Consider the following 17,197-nt stretch of genomic DNA (forward strand, 5'->3'; position numbering starts at 1 on the left):
TTCATTCGGAAAGCAATACATAGGTCCTCCATAGCTTTTATGCCTAATCCCCCTTCGTCTGTTGGCTTGCAAATTTTCTTCCAAGCAACCCAATGGTTTCTAGCCCCAAATTCTGAATTCCCCCACCAAAAGTTGGCCATTATACTGTCAATGCGCTGGAGAACCTTTTTTGGAGGGGATAATGTTGACAGGATGAAGATGGGAAGGCTTGATAGAACATGGTTGATTAATATAAGTTTTCCTCTAGAGGATAACATTTTCCCTTTCCATCCTTCAATCTTTTTCCGAACTTTATCTATTAGCCCATCAAAGAAACTCGCTTTAAGACGACCCGTGAATAGGGGAGCTCCTAGATACATTATAGGGGACTTCTTTTGCATGTACCCTGTACTTTTGCCAATAGCTCTTTGCCTACTGAGGGTCATCTTGTCTGATGTGGTAAAGCTGCTTTTGTTAGCGTTAACTAGCTGGCCTGACATAGCTTCATACCGCTTTAGGAATCTCATAATCTGGTTCAAGCTTGCTTTCCCTCCATTTGAAAAGATCACGGTGTCATCTGCAAACAGACAATGAGATATTGGGGTGCTATCTTTACTTCTCAAGAAATACTTAGCCTTACCCTCACGGAACAGTTTAGATATTCCTCTGCTTAGGACTTCTTCGGCAATAATAAAGAGGCAAGGAGACAAAGGATCGCCTTGTCTGAGACCCCTCGAAGATTTAAAAAATCCATTTGGTTCCCCGTTCAAAACCACTGAGAACCAGCACTTCTGGGTTGCTTCTTCGATGAGCTTTCGCCAAGACTCCGAGAATCCAAATCGCGCCAACACTTTTTGCATGAAATCCCAATTTAATCTATCATACGCCTTGGCCATATCAATTTTGAGCATTACATTACCTCCTCGCACTTTCCTACCTACTCCCACCATCATTTCCTGGGCAATTGATATATTGTCTGAAATGCATCTTCCTTTAACAAATGCTCCCTGTTCTGGAGAAATCAGGTTAGGCAAAACTTTGGCAAGTCTTGTTACAATAATCTTGGCAAAGATTTTATAACAGAAGTTACACAAACTGATTGGTCTATATTCAGAAAAGTCCTTTGGGTCTTCCACTTTCGGAATTAACGTAATTAGAGTGGAGGTATAGTGTCTCGATAACTTACCTCCGGCAAAGAAGGCTTTTGCTGCTTCCACCACTTCATCTTTAATTACCTCCCAGCAAGCTGTGAAGAAAGTCCCATTAAGACCATCTGGGCCAGGAGCACTCTCCTCTGGGCAGCCAAACACGGCTTCCTTGACTTCTTCTTCTGAGGGAGCTTGAATCAGCGAGACATTGACCTCTTCAGATACAAGACAAGGAATAGCTTCGAGCATTTCTTCATCTTCTGAAACTCCCTCCTCTTGAAAGGCTTTGAGGAAGAATTTAGCAGCCAACTCACGTATTTTCTGAGGGTCCTCCTCCCAAGAGTTATCTTCCATAATCCTCCTCATTCCACAGTATTTCCTTTGCATTTGAATTGAGGCATGGAAGAATTTTGTGTTTCGATCCCCCTCTTTAAGCCACTTGTCTTTGCATTTCTGTCTTAGAAATATTTCTTCCTGGAGAATGGCCTCGTTCAACTTTGCCCTAGCCCCATCAAGGCTTGCAGTGTTTACTTGGTTTGGAAGTTCCAGATGAATACTTTCCGCTTTTATTACAGAGTCTTCCGCATCTTTAACATTCTGATAAACATTACCAAAATGCTGCGAGTTCCAAGCTCTTAGGTTTCTTTTTGTGTTCTTTAGCTTTATGGACAAGATCTCAAGGGCGTTCCCATCTACCGGCACACTCCAAGCTCCTCTGACCACCTCCTGAAAGTTCTCATGCCTGCACCACATTCTTTGGAATTTGAACGACCCCACAGGAGGATTGGCATTGGACCTGAAGCTCACAAGTAGCGGACAATGGTCTGAATTGGTTCGAGATAGGTGAGTAACTTTTAATGCTAAGAATTCTGTCATCCACAATGCATTAACAAGAACCCTATCCAATCTAGCCCATACGCACCCTTCATTCATCTGATTATTACATCTTGTGAACCTATTTCCCGAGTATCCCACATCAATCAATCCTGCTCCTTCTACTGCATCTTGGAAGTCAGATGTAGATCGGCAGTTAGGAGGATGTAATCCCAGTTTTTCTTCCGCACTTAATACGGCATTGAAATCCCCACCCACCATCCACGCATCAGTAAAGTATTGACTGCAGTCAAACAGGTAGCTCCAAAGAAGTCTTCTTTCGACTACTGAGCAACTTGCGTATACTAATGTCATGAAAATAGACTTTGCCGAATCCCGATGGCGGGCTTTCACTGATAGAGCTTGCTGAGACGAAGATATTATATTTATATCAATCATATTATTCCACATCAGCCATATTTTTGAGTTTGAGTCTGAGTTTGTCATGTGATAATCCATATTTAACAGATTGGCCACCCCTTGAATCGCTGCTTCGTTTAGAAATGGTTCCAAAATTGCGATGAAGCATGGCTTGTGCATCTTATTAATCATATTTAACCTGCTACGGGAGCTCCTGCTCCTAATTCCCCTTATGTTCCATATAATTCCTGAAATCATTTTGAAGGCTTCCCCCATTTCTTTCCTGACCTGGTGGTAAATTCAGATTGAGCTTTGGCTGATTCCTGAGATGAAACTCCCAACTTAGCTGATTCTTCTGTAAGCATTATCTCCAGGCAATCTTTCTCCAATAACAGAGCACTTCCCGTGTTCTCCTGCCTAACTGTGTCCATAATTGCTTGAATTCTGGCTTCAACATTAACTCCTAATTTGATTAGCTCCCTTCTAGGAACTGTTGACTTTGGACTAGCTCCAGCCGAGACTGTGCCTTCTTCAATGTCCCTTCTTGGATTTTGTAATGGAACAGAACTCGAACCAGCCTGATTTCTAGGTGAAATTAAGAGATGAATCTCTGAACCGTCTTCGACGATTGTGCTAGTTTCCTTCTCCGAGGATGGGGTTAACGACTCTCTTGTTAATCTCCCGGGTTCTGCTCCCTCACTATAATGAACACGGCTTGGAATTTCCTCCTCCGGTTCTCCTGCTTCTAGGATCATCTCTGAATTTTCGGGTCTAACTTCCCTTGATTCATGGTTTAAAGGACTTTCCTCAGCTAGCTCCGTCCCTAGAGATTGGTCTGATGCTGAATGTGCCAGAGACTGTTCTCCTTCCTCATGGGTGCCTGATGGCTCTATTTGGGTGAACTGAATTTGTCTTTGCATATCTTCCTTGAAGGCTATCCTTGCTGATATTTCATCTGCAAAAAATTCTGTTTGGTTCATCAAATCCTCCTCTTCATTAAATCTTGTCTCTTCCAATCCTGTAACCATTTGATCAATATTCTCTTTGTCCTGCATGGTTCTGGTGTCCTCTGGATCTCTTCGATCGGAGAATGATTTTGTTACCCAGGCCTTCGTAGACTTCCCCACCCTGCCAGAGTTCTGCTTTTCACCTTGATCTGGGGCCGAGACATCTGCTGCCCTGACCCTTCCTTCCATTGAGAGATCCTTAAGAGGATTAATTGATTCGTGTTCTTTTTTTGATCTGCATTCTAGTTCATAATGCCCAAATTTGAGACAGTGATCACAGTATTTTGGGATTTTTTCATAGGTCACCTTCTGCCATCTTCCTCCACCGCCCGGGGAGCCAAGCCAAAACTTTTCGTGGAGCTTCTCCCTAATATTGATCTCTATGCAGATTTTTGCAAATTCTGTTCGAGTGCCCTGGATGGTGGGAGCATCAATTTTCAACATTCTCCCAAGCAGCCCTCCTACTGAGGCTAGGTAATCTTCATTGAATAAGTACATGGGAAGGCCCGGAAGCGTTACCCACACAGGGGCAATAGGCGGTTCAATACCTGGCTTGAAGTCCGGTGACCACCTCAGGAACCTGAGGAGGTAGCCCTGTATCTTCATGTTATCTGAGAGCCAGACCGAGAGGAAATCTCGTTCCGTGCCAAATCTGATCAATAAATGCCTTTGATCCAGGATTGTAACAACTGGTTCCACAGAAATATGGAATTTTTGTTTGATCGATTCCTTGACCACATATAGGGGAGGGCGCCCATAAGAACATTTGGCAACTAAAGCTAGTTTGAAAGGAGCAGACCCCTTTCTGACTTCTTCTTCACTGAGAAATAGGGCAGGAATACCAGAGGCAGTTTTGGATGGCTTTAACAACCCCAGCGAAGATTTCGGCAAGAACAGGTTCCTAGCCATTGCGTCGGCATAGCTGCGTCCCAGAGAGGGTGGTTGAGGCGCAGGTTTTGATGCAATAACAGGGGGAGGAGGTACCAGGTAGGTGGCGCCTGCAAATCTGGTTGGAGAGACACCAAGGGATTCTTGAGGAAGAGGAGTCTCCCCATGGGGAGACTCCTCGGCAGAAACCATCGGGACTCACTGAATCATACCAGCACACGAGGACAGCTTCTCGGAGGGTTCCTAGGGTCTACTATTCTAGTTTCAAGCTGATGATCTCTTCAAGCTCATGATGCTGTTGTTTTCCAGCAAACTTGTTAAAAGGTCCTTAACAGAAGTACATACATGCATACATGTTAATTAGTTTTCAAAACTCGTTGGGTCGAAACTGGATTTGACTGAATCGACTCGAGAATAGCTCCAAATAATGCCTATTTTTTCATGGAGACAGTAATTTGTTTGAATTTTTCATAATATTGATAGTTGACTGTTCACTTTCACCAGTCCATCATCAGGTCTCCATTGTTTGGATTGAAGAAAGCAAAATGAAAGCTTTCTATTTCACATGGGTAATGGAGGGTCTTGTAACCACCATAAAATTCTAGGATTTGCCTACAGAAAGATTTTTTTTCTCTTTCTTGTTTGAATTCTTGTAGTTCTATTTGATGCAGCACTACGCAACAGATCTGATCTACAAGAAATAAGAAAGAAAAACCAAGAGAATAGGGAGCAAAATGAGAACGAAAGGAACCAAGGCGATGTTGTGGTTCATATAGCTTTTCGAGGGAGAAAAATCCTCCTTCATGAATTCAAATAAATGTTAAAACTGATCAGTTTACAGAATAATCCTTCCTTGTATAACCAAGCAATCCTAGAAATAATCTTAGCACTTGAAGCTACTTTAATGTCAGCCCTTAAAACTCACCCACTGACATAAGAGACTAAGGCCCTGTTAGTTTAAGATTACTGATTGTGAGTCCAAAACCAATTATTGGACTCTAAATTAAACGTAATTTTGAGTCAAATTGTTACGTGCCTAATCGGCTGTAACGGAAATAAACAAAATAAAAGAGAAATAGAGGGGGGGGAATGGTTGATTCGAGGCAACCGGACCTCCTAACGGCTCGATTCGAGAGGAGCCATGACTCTCCTAAACAAAGTCTCCTTTGCTCTAAATTATCTTCTCTCTTTTTTTTTCTTTCATTAGATTACTACTACATAAATACAAGCAAGAGAGAGTGCCACATCACAAGCACACTTACCCACTAACAAGGCACATCACAAATAACTAACACCCACTACTTAACACATACACCATAACTAACACCCATAACTCTAAAAACACATTCCCACAACTAACACACACACCATAATTATTATGCACATAACACAAATAATTGGTTTTGGACTCACAATCCGTGGTCATAATCTTAAACGAACAGGGCCTAACTTAAAGTGATACTCTTCATCACTTGAATTATTAAATACTCACTTGAGTATTTAGGTCATGACTTAAGTGGGTTTTAACCACCATATTAAGTCGTTAAAACCCCACAAACATAAATAAAACCCAATACCTTCATGCAAATAAAAGAAACACCCCCCCCCCCCCCCCTTAGCAAAAAGAAGGAAAAAAAAATGCTAGTACTTGTAGATGTAACTGCTCCTACATCACTCTTGTATGCTTTATGCATTTCATATCTCTTTGATTTTCCAATATTTTTTTTTGAAATTTAAATATTTTTCTTAACCTTTTAACAATTCTCTAAATAAATCTGTTGCTTGCCCCGTTAGAATGACTTAACCCTCTTGGTAGTTCCGAAAAAAAGTGATTATTTTTTCTGTGAACCTCTAATTTATAGGAACCTTTTATGGTTTACATTAGATGGATGTGTATGGTGGCTATAGCGAAATGGGTGAAACTGCTTGTTTTAAACAATTCTTTTTTCATTAGTGAAGAAGATTCAACTGTGCTATATGAGAGCCACATGCAATCTCGTTTTCAACATGCTGTTTCATAAAAACACTTCACCACAGCAGTTAGAAAACTTTATTCAGTTATACATCTTGGTCAAGACTCCCTGTTGCGCTCTGCATTTCAATAAAGCTCCTAAACCATTAAAAAAAAGGATTCCTTTCAGCACACACAAGCTACGAAGCACGGGTACTCTCTCGGGGGTCCCGTACCCGTACCCCACACGTATGGGGTGCGGGTACGCTCGGGTACGTCCCGGGTACGCACCCCAGAAATGTTTTAAAAAAAAAGAAACTTTTGTGATTCCGGTGCGTGTCGGGTGCGTTGGGGGTGCGCACCCGACGCACCTGACACGTTTAAAAAAAAAAAAAACTTTTAAGTAAAAGGGGTGTGTGTGGAGTAAAAGGGGGGGGGGTTTAAACTTTAAAAAAAGTATAAATGCACGGTTTGGGTTTTTTAAAAACCCTAACATATATCTCTCTCTCTCTCTCTCCCTCTCCCTCCGGCTCTCCCTCCGGCCCCTCCGGCTCCCTCTCCCTCCGGCCCCTCCGGCTCTCTCTCCCTCCGGCTCTCCCTCCGGCTCCGTCTCCGTCTCCCTCCGGCTCTCCCGACGGTTCCCTCTCCCTCTGGCTCCGGCTCCCTCTCCCTCCGGCTCTCCCTCCGACGGAACCTCCGGTATTTCTCTCTCTCTCTCTCTCTCCCTCTCTACTGCTCTCTCTCTCTCTCTCTCTCTCTCTCTCCCTCTCTACTGCTCTCTCTCTCTCTCTCTCTCTCCCTCTCTACTGCTCTCTCTCTCTCTCTATTCCTCCCATTTTTTTTTTCTTTTTCCTTCCTCAGATTATGGCAACCGATTGTGTTCCCCAAACCTATTTCCTCAGATTAATAGGTTTAGGGCTGACAATCAGTTGTCATAATCTCCAAACTTAGGCCCTTTTCGTTTGAGATTTTGCCAACTGATTGTTTTTAAATTTTAATCAAACCTATTTAGGGCTGACAATCAGTTGTCATAATCTCCAAATAGGTTTTGGGGTTTTTCCCTTTTGGGAGCACAATCGGTTGTCAAAATCTGAAACGAACAGGGCCTTAAATCTGTGTATCTCTGTCTCTCTCTCTTTTTTTGGGGATTTTGTGAATCTGTTTTTTTGGGGATTTTGTGAATCGATTTTGAGTCCAAAAACAGATTATTGGGCCCTATTTCTTTTGGATTTTGAGGACAGATTGTGAGTCCAAAGCAGATTTTTGGACTCAAAGTCTGTTGAATCTAATTTTGAGTCCAAGAATCAGCTTCGGACTCACAATCTGTTCTCAAAATCCAAATCTGATTTTTGGGTGCAATACATGTTGGCTGTTGAGAGTCCAAAACTGAGTTTTGGGTGCAATACCTGTTGGCTGTTGAGAGTCCAAAACTGATTTTTGGGTGCAATACCTATTGGCTGTTGGTTGTTGGCTGTTGGCTGTTGAGAGTCCAAAACTGATTTTTGGGTGCAATACCTGTTGGCTGTTGAGAGTCCAAAACAGATTTTTGGGTGGAATACCTGTTGGCTGTTGAGAGTTCAAAACTTATTTTTGGGTGCAAATACCTGTTGTCTGTTACTCTGTTGAGAGTCCAAAACTGATTTTTGGATGCAATACGCCAGTACCTGTTGAGACTTGAGACTTGAGAGTCTAAAATTGCTTCATTATAAATTTATAATTGCATTGCATTGGATTGCCATTTGCCATTTGCCATTTGCCATTTGCCACTTGCCTTTTGAATTTACATGGGTATGTTTGGTTGTGTAATGTGTATACAATTGTTTAATTTACATGGGTATGTTTGGTTGTGTATACAAATTTACAATTGGTGTTGCCTTGTAACCTTGTTTGTTTCAATTTGTGTAATTGAGAATTAGAGTCCCTTGTTTTGTTGGGTTGCAACGTTGCGTACTAAAATTGTTTTTGTTGTTTAATAGATTTTAGAATGTCTTCATCCGGTGCTAGTAGCGCCGCCCAAACCGCACATACGTCTTCTACTGATGAAGATTTGTCGAAGCCTTTATGGAAGCATGTCTCTAGATTTGATAAAGATCCTAAGGGTGGAGGGAATGTGAGGTGGCAATGCAATTTTTGCAGTAAGAGCTTCAGTAGCTCCTACACAAGGGTTAGGGCGCACTTGTTGAAGATAGCGGGACAAGGAATCGGACCATGTTCTAAAGTGAAAGCAAGTGATCTACTTGCAATGCAAAGGTTTGAGGAAGAATGCAAAGAGATTATGAAGCAAAATGCTCCCAAGAAAGTGCCATTGCCGCCATCGTCGAGTACTGGATCATTGGGTTGCACAAGTATGTTTGTGGCTCCAAGTTATGATTTGAAGAAGAGAAAGACAAGTGGAAATGTGAGTGCACTTGAAAAAGCTTTCAACATGGCGGCCCGTGATCAACTACATGCCGAGATTGCTAGGATGTTTTACTCCGGTGGCTTGCCCTTTCACCTAGCAAGAAACCCATACTATGCTAGTTCCTATACTTTTGCCGCCAACAATGCACTTTCGGGGTATTTGCCTCCGGGGTACAACTTGCTTAGGACAACTCTACTTCAAAGAGAGAGGGCTAATATTGATAGGTTGTTGCAACCTATTAGAGACACGTGGAGGGAGAAAGGCGTGAGCATTGTTAGTGATGGATGGAGCGACTCACAGAGGAGGCCTCTCATTAACTTCATGGCGGTATCGGAAGGTAGAGCTATGTTTCTTAAGGCGATAGATTGTTCGGGGGAGGCAAAAGACAAGCATTTCATTGCTAACTTATTGAAGGAAGTCATTAATGAGGTTGGACATGATAAGGTTGTCCAGGTAGTTACCGATAATGCTCCAAATTGCAAGGCGGCCGGACAACTTGTTGAAGCTCAATTTCCTTCCATATTTTGGACCCCGTGTGTGGTGCACACACTCAATCTTGCTTTGAAGAACATTTGTGCGGCAAAGAATGTGGAAGTAAATCAAATTGTCTATGGAGAATGTAGTTGGATCTCGGATATTGCGGGAGATGTCATGCTAGTGAAGAATTTCATCATGAATCATTCGATGAGATTGGCCATATTCAACGACTTCAATAGTTTGAAATTGCTTTCCGTTGCCGAGACTCGCTTTGCGAGTGTTATTGTGATGCTTAAGCGATTTAAACTCTTAAAGCAAGGTCTACAATCGATGGTGATTAGTGACAAATGGAATTGCTATCGAGATGATGATGTAGGAAAAGCAAAGTTTGTGAAAGAGAAGGTGTTGGATGACATTTGGTGGGATTCTATCGATTACATACTCTCTTTTACATCTCCTATGTAAGACATGCTAAGAGAGTGTGACACGGATAAGCCTTGTCTTCATTTGGTTTATGATATGTGGGACACGATGATTGAGAAAGTGAAGACGGCAATCTATAGGAAGGAAGCAAAGAGAAAAGAAGAAGAGTCTAGCTTTTATGAAGTGGTGCAAGAAATTTTTTTTGATCGTTGGAACAAGAGCAACACTTCGCTTCATTGCTTGGCTCATTCATTGAATCCAAGGTTAGGTGACTTCAAATTTTATTTAGATTAATAGTTATGTTCATTGTGAACTTTATTTCCTACTTTTAACATGAAACTAAATTATTTTTTCTATTCTTGAAGGTATTACAGCGAAGAATGGCTTAGTGCCGGTTGAAATCGTGTTCCTCCACATAAGGATACAGAGATTTATGCAGAGAGGGTAAAGTGCCTCAAAAGGTACTTTCCCAATTCAGCAGATCGCACGAAGGCTAATGTGGAGTTTGCCCACTTCTCTATGAAGTTTGGATTATTCAATGACGTTGATTCTATCAATGACCGAGCTACTTTAGAGCCTCATGATTGGTGGGCTGTCCACGGTACGTGTGCTCCTATGCTTCAAAGCGTAGCTTTGAAGCTTCTTATGCAGCCTTCGTCTTCATCTTGTGCCGAGAGGAATTGGAGCACTTACTCCTTTGTGCATTCTTTGAGAAGGAACAAGATAACTCCACAACGGGCTCAGGACTTGGTTTTTGTTCATAGTAATCTCCGTCTTCTATCAAGACGATCTCCACAGTATGCACAGGGAGAGACGAGGATGTGGGACATAGGTGAAGATTCATTTGACTCTTTTGAGGATGTTGGGGTGCTTGAAGTTGCTAGCCTTTCACTCGATGAGCCGGATTTGGAAGCCGTTGTTTTTACCGATGATGTAGATGATGATATTGGAGATGAGGCGACGGACATTGTATCTAATGAATGATGCGATCGTAACATTTTGTACTTAAAGTTGGAACTTATGAAATATGGAGTAATATTAGATTTTGCTATTTTGCTGATGTTAATTGTAATTTGATTGTTCTTTAATTGTTTTTAATTTTTATAAATATATAATAAAATAAAATAAAATATTATTATATTTAACGTACCTGAACGTACCCGCACCCGGGTTTTTTGGAAAATCACGTACCCGTGTCGTGTCGTACCCGTACCCCGCACCCGTACCCGTGCTTCTTAGCACACAAGTTTATACAGTTATCACAGTGGAAGTGGATAAAGGGCCTGTAAATATCTTTGTCGATAGTACTTTCATTGCTTGAGGAAGGTCAGTTTCATGTTAAACTTCTCAAGAGCCCAACTTCAACATTATCCAGAATAAATAAAATTCTTTAACTCGTTTCCTTTTGTTTTTTAAGCAACTTTAGATCAGACACAGAAGTTCAATCCACTGACTGCATTCATCTCTAACTAACAATGAGTTCCTTGCAGGAATTGGATTCAAAAGCGTGTTCCTTGTCAGTGCACAGCCTTATATATTTAGCAATGGATATCAAGTCAGGTTCAATGAAGAACCCAACCAAGATTGTGGTATTGGGTATATAGTCCCTGAATGGGTCGACAGGAAACCAACTGTTTCTGAGATACAAAGTGTTTATGGGTCTCAAAAGATTCTGACAAAAACAACAATCATTCTCCCGTTGAGATCTGAAAAGGTCGAAGCTGTCAAAAAGCAACTTTCAGAAGTGCATCCTGAACTTCTGCTTTTCTTATGCAAAATAAAACAGCTATCAGTAAGTGAAAACAGCAAAGGTTCCCATGTGAGCACTGTCTCTGCCATTTCTATCTCCAGCGAAACTAATTTCATTGCCAGAAAGGATAAAAATGCAGATTCTCGCATTCTTCATCTTTCATCTCAAGAGAGAAATGAGGTTAACAAGTGCCGCTACTATATATGGAGACAAACATTACCTGTGAAGCCCGGGTACATGGTGAGTGGAAGGAAGGAAGCAGAGGAATGGTTGATTTCACTTGCTTTCCCACTGGAAGAGAGAATGAAAAGAACTACCTTTTCTGGTGTCTATGCATTTTTGCCGACTGCTATGGTCACGAGCTTCCCATTCATAATTCATGCTGATTTTATACTTGCATCATCTCGGGAAACTATCATGTTGGATTGTAAGTGGAACTTGGGAATTCTAGACTGTGTCCCTTGTGCGTTTATGAATGCTTTTGTTGCCCTGGTGGAGTCTGTAAGGGCCGATCCTCTTTCTGTTACCCGAATGTTTGATTTCCTTCCTGTTGAAGCTTCTTCATTTGTGGAGCTTAAAAATGTGAGGGCTGACCCTTTTTCTGTTGCTCGAATGTTTCAATTCTTTCCAGTTGAAGTTTCTTCGTTTGTGGAGCTTAACAATGTGAGGAACTCCATAGGAACCATGGTTCTATCAATGGATGTTGTGCCATATGAATCTTTTTCTGATGGAGTTCCAGTTTTCTGCCGTCCTACTGAAGCAGTTAGGCTCCTCCCAGATTTCCGGAGGCTCCTATCTCAGGCAAAGGAACAAGGAGTAGCTTTGGACTGTATTTCCTCTACTGGGAAATTTGTTTTACATTCTTCTCTCGACCTTCAAGAATACCAGAAAGTTCTAGATTTTCTTCATGTAGGTACCGACTGCAATTATTCTTGGTACGCGAAATGCATCCAAGACTGCAATCTTGTTCTGCATGCTTCAGACAATGTTTATATGGATCTTCTCTACTTTTGTACCACAATGCGTAAATTTATTATGAACATCCCTCTTCTCAAATACATTGACAGGGAGGGAGAGGTCGCAGTTTGTAGCGTTGCTTCTATGGAAAATAATTCAATCAAGATTTGTTATGCGTTGGATGCCCAACACCACACCTGGCTTATTAAATGGAACAAGGAATTCATGTGCTTGGATAATCTATTTTTCATGCCTGATTCCACACAGATAGCTCTTGCAAGTTATGATAGAAGATTATCATTGTGCAATAGTCTGCTTCTTAAGGGGAGGGTGGTATCTGTTACTGTCTGTGTTTACATTCATTCCGTTGTTGGCTTTATAAAGAAAAAATACCAAACACAACCGGTGGTTTTACTTGGTCATTTTCTGTATCACTCTCATTTGAATAATTTCATTACTGAATCTGAGGTTTATAGTATCTGTAAGTTCATGCCAATCATCGATGACCATGGCCATATATATACAGAAAGAAGTAAAACTCTTGTTCCTGCCTCTGAGAGCAAATGGGCAAAGCTGATGGGTTATAATCCATTTTCAAAAGAGAAGTACATTGAAATGGCGGACAGATATTTTGAAAGATGTATCTTTGCAGGAGAATGTACACCAAAGAAGGTTCTCTCGAATTTCCTAATAAAGTATACAAAAGCTTTGGACTTACCCGAGCTACACCCTCCGGATGTGGATTTACCAGTCGCATCTTCTCAACTTTCAACAGAGCAGGCTTTTTTGTTACTTGACTGGATCCGGGGTTTTCGAACAAAGGGCATTGACATGCCTGCAAGATTCATCCAAAGCATACGAGCTGGGAAATGGATGAAAACCTGCTCAGGCTTCAAATCTCCTATTCAATGCTTTCTTTCTGATGTTAAAGTAAAATTTATTTACTCACAGATGGGAGACGTCCTTCAAGGTTATTCATTTGTAGATGAAGAGTATTATCAGAACAAGATTCGTTTGTATGCAGATGTGCTGGAATTTATCGGTGTGAGATGTGGATCTGAGGATACATTCAAATTAATCATTGATCACCTTAAAACACTTGCCTCATCTAGATTGACTAAAGAACATGCAATTTCACTAATGAAGTTTATCAGGTACTCAGTATATATCAATAAGCTTGACGATGATTTACTGAAAACTCTTCAGGAGGGGAATTGGCTCAAGACCTCTCAGGGGTTTACGTCTCCCACAAGATCTATTTTCCTTGCATCTGAAGAGAAATCTGTTCTTCAAATTACAAAGCTTCATGTCCTTGATGAGGCATTCTATGGAGGCAACATTGGTGAATATACATCTGAGCTCAAGTTGTTGGGAGTAGTTATGGATATGGAGCAGGCGTGTAAGTTGATTGCAGAAAGTTTTGCATTTCCTTCAGATCCATCTACCATATCCAGGGATAGTGTTCTACTGATACTAAAATGCATTCGAAATTTGGGATCCTCGGATACCAGGTTGTCAGGAAAGATCAGGGATCAACCTTGGTTGAAAACCAGTTTGGGCTTTAGGTCCCCTTCAAAATCAATTCTTAAGGATTCTAATTTCAACTTTTTGTTGAATGTTGTTCGGGTTCCCTTGATTGACGAGTCCTTCTATGGAGATGGTATTCGGTCATTTGTGGATGAGCTAAAGGCAATAGGGGTGGGGGTAGGTTTAGAAAGTTCATCCAAGATTGTTGCTGCACAGTTCAAGTCACTTGCATTGTCATTTAGTTTAAGTAGAAACAATGTGCTATCACTATTAAGGTGCATTAATCAAATGAATGGAACCATTCCTTCAGCATTATTAGAGTTCAAGAACAGCTTGTCAGGTGTGAAGTGGTTGAGGACTCGTCGTGGATACAAATCTTCACCGGATTCAGTTTTGTTTGATTCGAAATGGGGTACAGTTTCTCACTTTGTTGATCTTCCTCTCATTGACGATGCCTTTTATGGAATCAGTATCTACACATGTAGGGAGGAGCTGAAGATGATGGGCGTTGTGGTTGATTTCATGGAAGGATCTCAGTTTGTTGCCAGAGGTCTAAATTTGCCAAAAGATTCAGGAGTTATAACAGTAAAAGGTGTGCTCTCCCTACTTAAATGTGTTGGATTTCTACTGGAAAAATCAGCAGAGAAGTCTCTTCCTGAAGATTTTCTCAAGAAAATGAGGGAAGGTAAATGGTTAAAGACCTATAGGTGTTACAGATCCCCGGAGCAGTGTCTTCTTTTTGACTCAAACTGGCTATCTGTTCTAAAACCAGAAGATGGACCCTTTATTGACGACAAATTTTATAATGGCAAGATTTCTATGTACCAGGACCAGTTGAAATCCATAGGAGTGAAGGTTGATTTGGCAGAAGTCTGGATGCATTTTTCGAGTACTCTTGTGGCATATACTAATCCTCATGTTATAAGACGGATTTATAAGTTCCTCAGAACTTTCATGTTCACTTCTAATCTACAGTACAAACGTACGTCTATGGTGTGGATCCCCAACCAAGACTGGACAGCTGGAGAATGGATGAGTTGTCAGGTCTGTGTAATTCATGATAAGGACGATCTTTTCAGTTCGCAGTTACAAGTTCTTGATAAATTTTATGAAAAAGAGCTGCTTCCATTATTCTCTTTAGGTTTTGGAGTTGCAATTACTCCCTCAATTGATGATTATGTCCAGCTGTGGAATCATTGGGAATTAAATGTTCAACATCAAGTAACCTCTGCTGAATGCTGCTCCTTTTGGACATACATACTAGAAAAGTGGGACTCAAATACTGAGGAGATGCTCAGAAGGAAAATAACCAAGCTGCCTGCAAGTGTTGGCCCTGGTAAAGAAATTCAGTTGGTGAAATCGGGCGAAATTTTTCTCCCAGATGACCTACGCTTGAAGAAATTGCTTACAGGAGCTAGTGAAAATCCTTTATTTGTGTGGCAACCTCAGTACTGTTCACCTTCCATTCCTTTGAGTAAGTTGTATGAAATTTACAGTAAGCTTGGAGTCCAGAAAGTTTCCAAGTCTCTCCAGTTCGGTGCTACTTCTTCAACTTTAGGTCACAAATTTGAGAAGGTGGAGGATCCAAGAGAATGGTTGATTGGGAAAGGTCTGATTGAAATTGTATTGGGCTTTCTATCTTGTCACCAAATTCATATGCCAGCAAAAGAAAGACAAGCAGCCGCAAAAGCTCTTGTTGACCTTGAAGTATATGAGACTGATGAACCCATTATAATCAATTGTAGTATACTTTTGCCATCCGCAGGGAAGGAATTAAATCTCCAGACAAGAAGAATGGTTCTTTGGGATAAAGATTCTTGTAGGCTACTCATTCATAAATGTAGCGGGGAGAATAAGAAAACCAGTATAGAATTTGCTGCTTCATTTGCACAAGCAATATCTGAAGGATTGTTGCAAGGAAACATGGATATGGTTAATGGTCTTTGCAAGATCATCCAGATGGGTTTTGCATTTGGATTTCAGGATGACGCAGTAGAATTTTTGCTATTGGCTGAAAATTTACAACTATACATGGAAGATATTGAATTCCTATGCACTACATTTCCCTCTGAAGTCCCCTCTGAAGAACAGTCGTATACTTCACGCAAGCGAAAATCTCTTTCTAATATTTTCAAACAGAGCAAGTTGCGAACGAAAGTACACAAGTGAAACTCATTACCTCCTTCAAGTGCTTTAACTTTCTAAGAGGGGAGGTTGTATATAGAGGGAGCAATGAGTTTAATTTTGTTTCATGAACTATGGGTCTCTCTCCCTACATGTGCAGTTATGGAAGTCAAAAGAAAATTTGCAGGCCCTTCTTGATGAATTTAGTTGTTTTCCATGTGGGATCTATGTAAATAGTACTTAGCTAACTGACATGAATTTCTGTATATAACCACCATGTATATCCTTTTCTTTTTGGGCTGTTAATGGATGAAGAACTGAGTAATTATCCATCTTTGAATCAGAACATTTTTAGGCATGTCAGTAACCACCTTGTATATCCTTTTTTGGGCTGTTAATGGATGAAGAAGTGAAGCACTGAGTAATTATCCATCTTTGAATCAGAATTTTTTAATACAAAATGTTTTGGGGTTTGATTTTTTTCAAGGTGTTTTTCCCCTGATTCAAGTGTGGGTGGGATGACAAAAGTAGTAGAACTAATCTTATACGTCTGCTAAGCAGTAGAAATTATATGGTGGCCTGGCCGCCCGTGATTCAAATGTGGGTGGTATGACAATAGTACCACTCTTTGATGTTTGATACAACACCAGCCTCTTCAAAGTGGGCTGCTGTTGGATCAAATTTCAAGGGTGGTACCATCAACAGGGAGGGGTATAAAAACTCACTAAGCAGTTGGCCGATGTGCTCTTTTTGGGATTGTTTATATGGTGCGTGGCCATATATTCCAGTACATTTCGAAAAAAATGCTGTACGGCCCACTCAATAGAATGATCCAACCGGTCCATTTAATGGGCTACAATCTGAATAAGTTGTGTCCCAAAAAATCAATTGTTTTTTATAGGGAAAAATAAAGATTTTCAATGATAATCTTGACTTTTCTAGGCCATCAATGACAGCCATGACTTTTCACCATCCATGAAATAGACCTTAGACCCCTAACTTTTCATCCTATAGCTCAAAATTCATCAAAGACACCCTTTACAATTTCTTCGTTCCTGTCTACCTTGTCACGTAACAAGCATTATTGAAAACTAAAGGCGTGTCATTGATGACTTAAAAAAATCAGGGTTATCGTTGAAAATGTTAGAAAGTTGAGGGGGTCTATTTGTATTTTGGGCTGGGGTCGCAGTATCTGAGCTCAAGCTCAGAAATTATATCTGAGATAGAGTTTTTATATATCTCCCATGTTGTTAGACTCATCCAACCCATTCATTCCATAGAAGCTGACATAGATAGGTTGTCCCTAAGAAACCATTTTCATAGGATCATCCT

The 17,197-nt window shown here is 40.9% G+C and overlaps 2 protein-coding genes across 2 annotated transcripts; both read left to right on the top strand.

The window, feature by feature from the left end:
* Positions 1 to 8,190: 8,190 nt before the first annotated feature.
* On the top strand, positions 8,191 to 9,549 carry LOC143890987 (uncharacterized). Its single transcript, XM_077395648.1, has one exon. It carries the CDS (start codon positions 8,191 to 8,193, stop codon positions 9,547 to 9,549), a length of 1,359 nt encoding a protein of 452 aa, XP_077251763.1.
* A 477-nt stretch (positions 9,550 to 10,026) lies between these two features.
* LOC143890988 (uncharacterized) lies at positions 10,027 to 15,910 on the top strand. Its single transcript, XM_077395649.1, has 2 exons — positions 10,027 to 10,476; positions 10,988 to 15,910. Exons 1-2 carry the CDS (start codon positions 10,027 to 10,029, stop codon positions 15,908 to 15,910), a joined length of 5,373 nt encoding a protein of 1,790 aa, XP_077251764.1.
* The last annotated feature ends 1,287 nt before the right edge of the window (positions 15,911 to 17,197 follow it).

This window comes from Tasmannia lanceolata, unplaced genomic scaffold (genome assembly GCF_043159265.1).
Source record: "Tasmannia lanceolata isolate RefF3 unplaced genomic scaffold, GAP_Taslan_0.1 ptg000013l, whole genome shotgun sequence".
NCBI classification, from domain to species: Eukaryota; Viridiplantae; Streptophyta; class Magnoliopsida; order Canellales; family Winteraceae; genus Tasmannia; species Tasmannia lanceolata.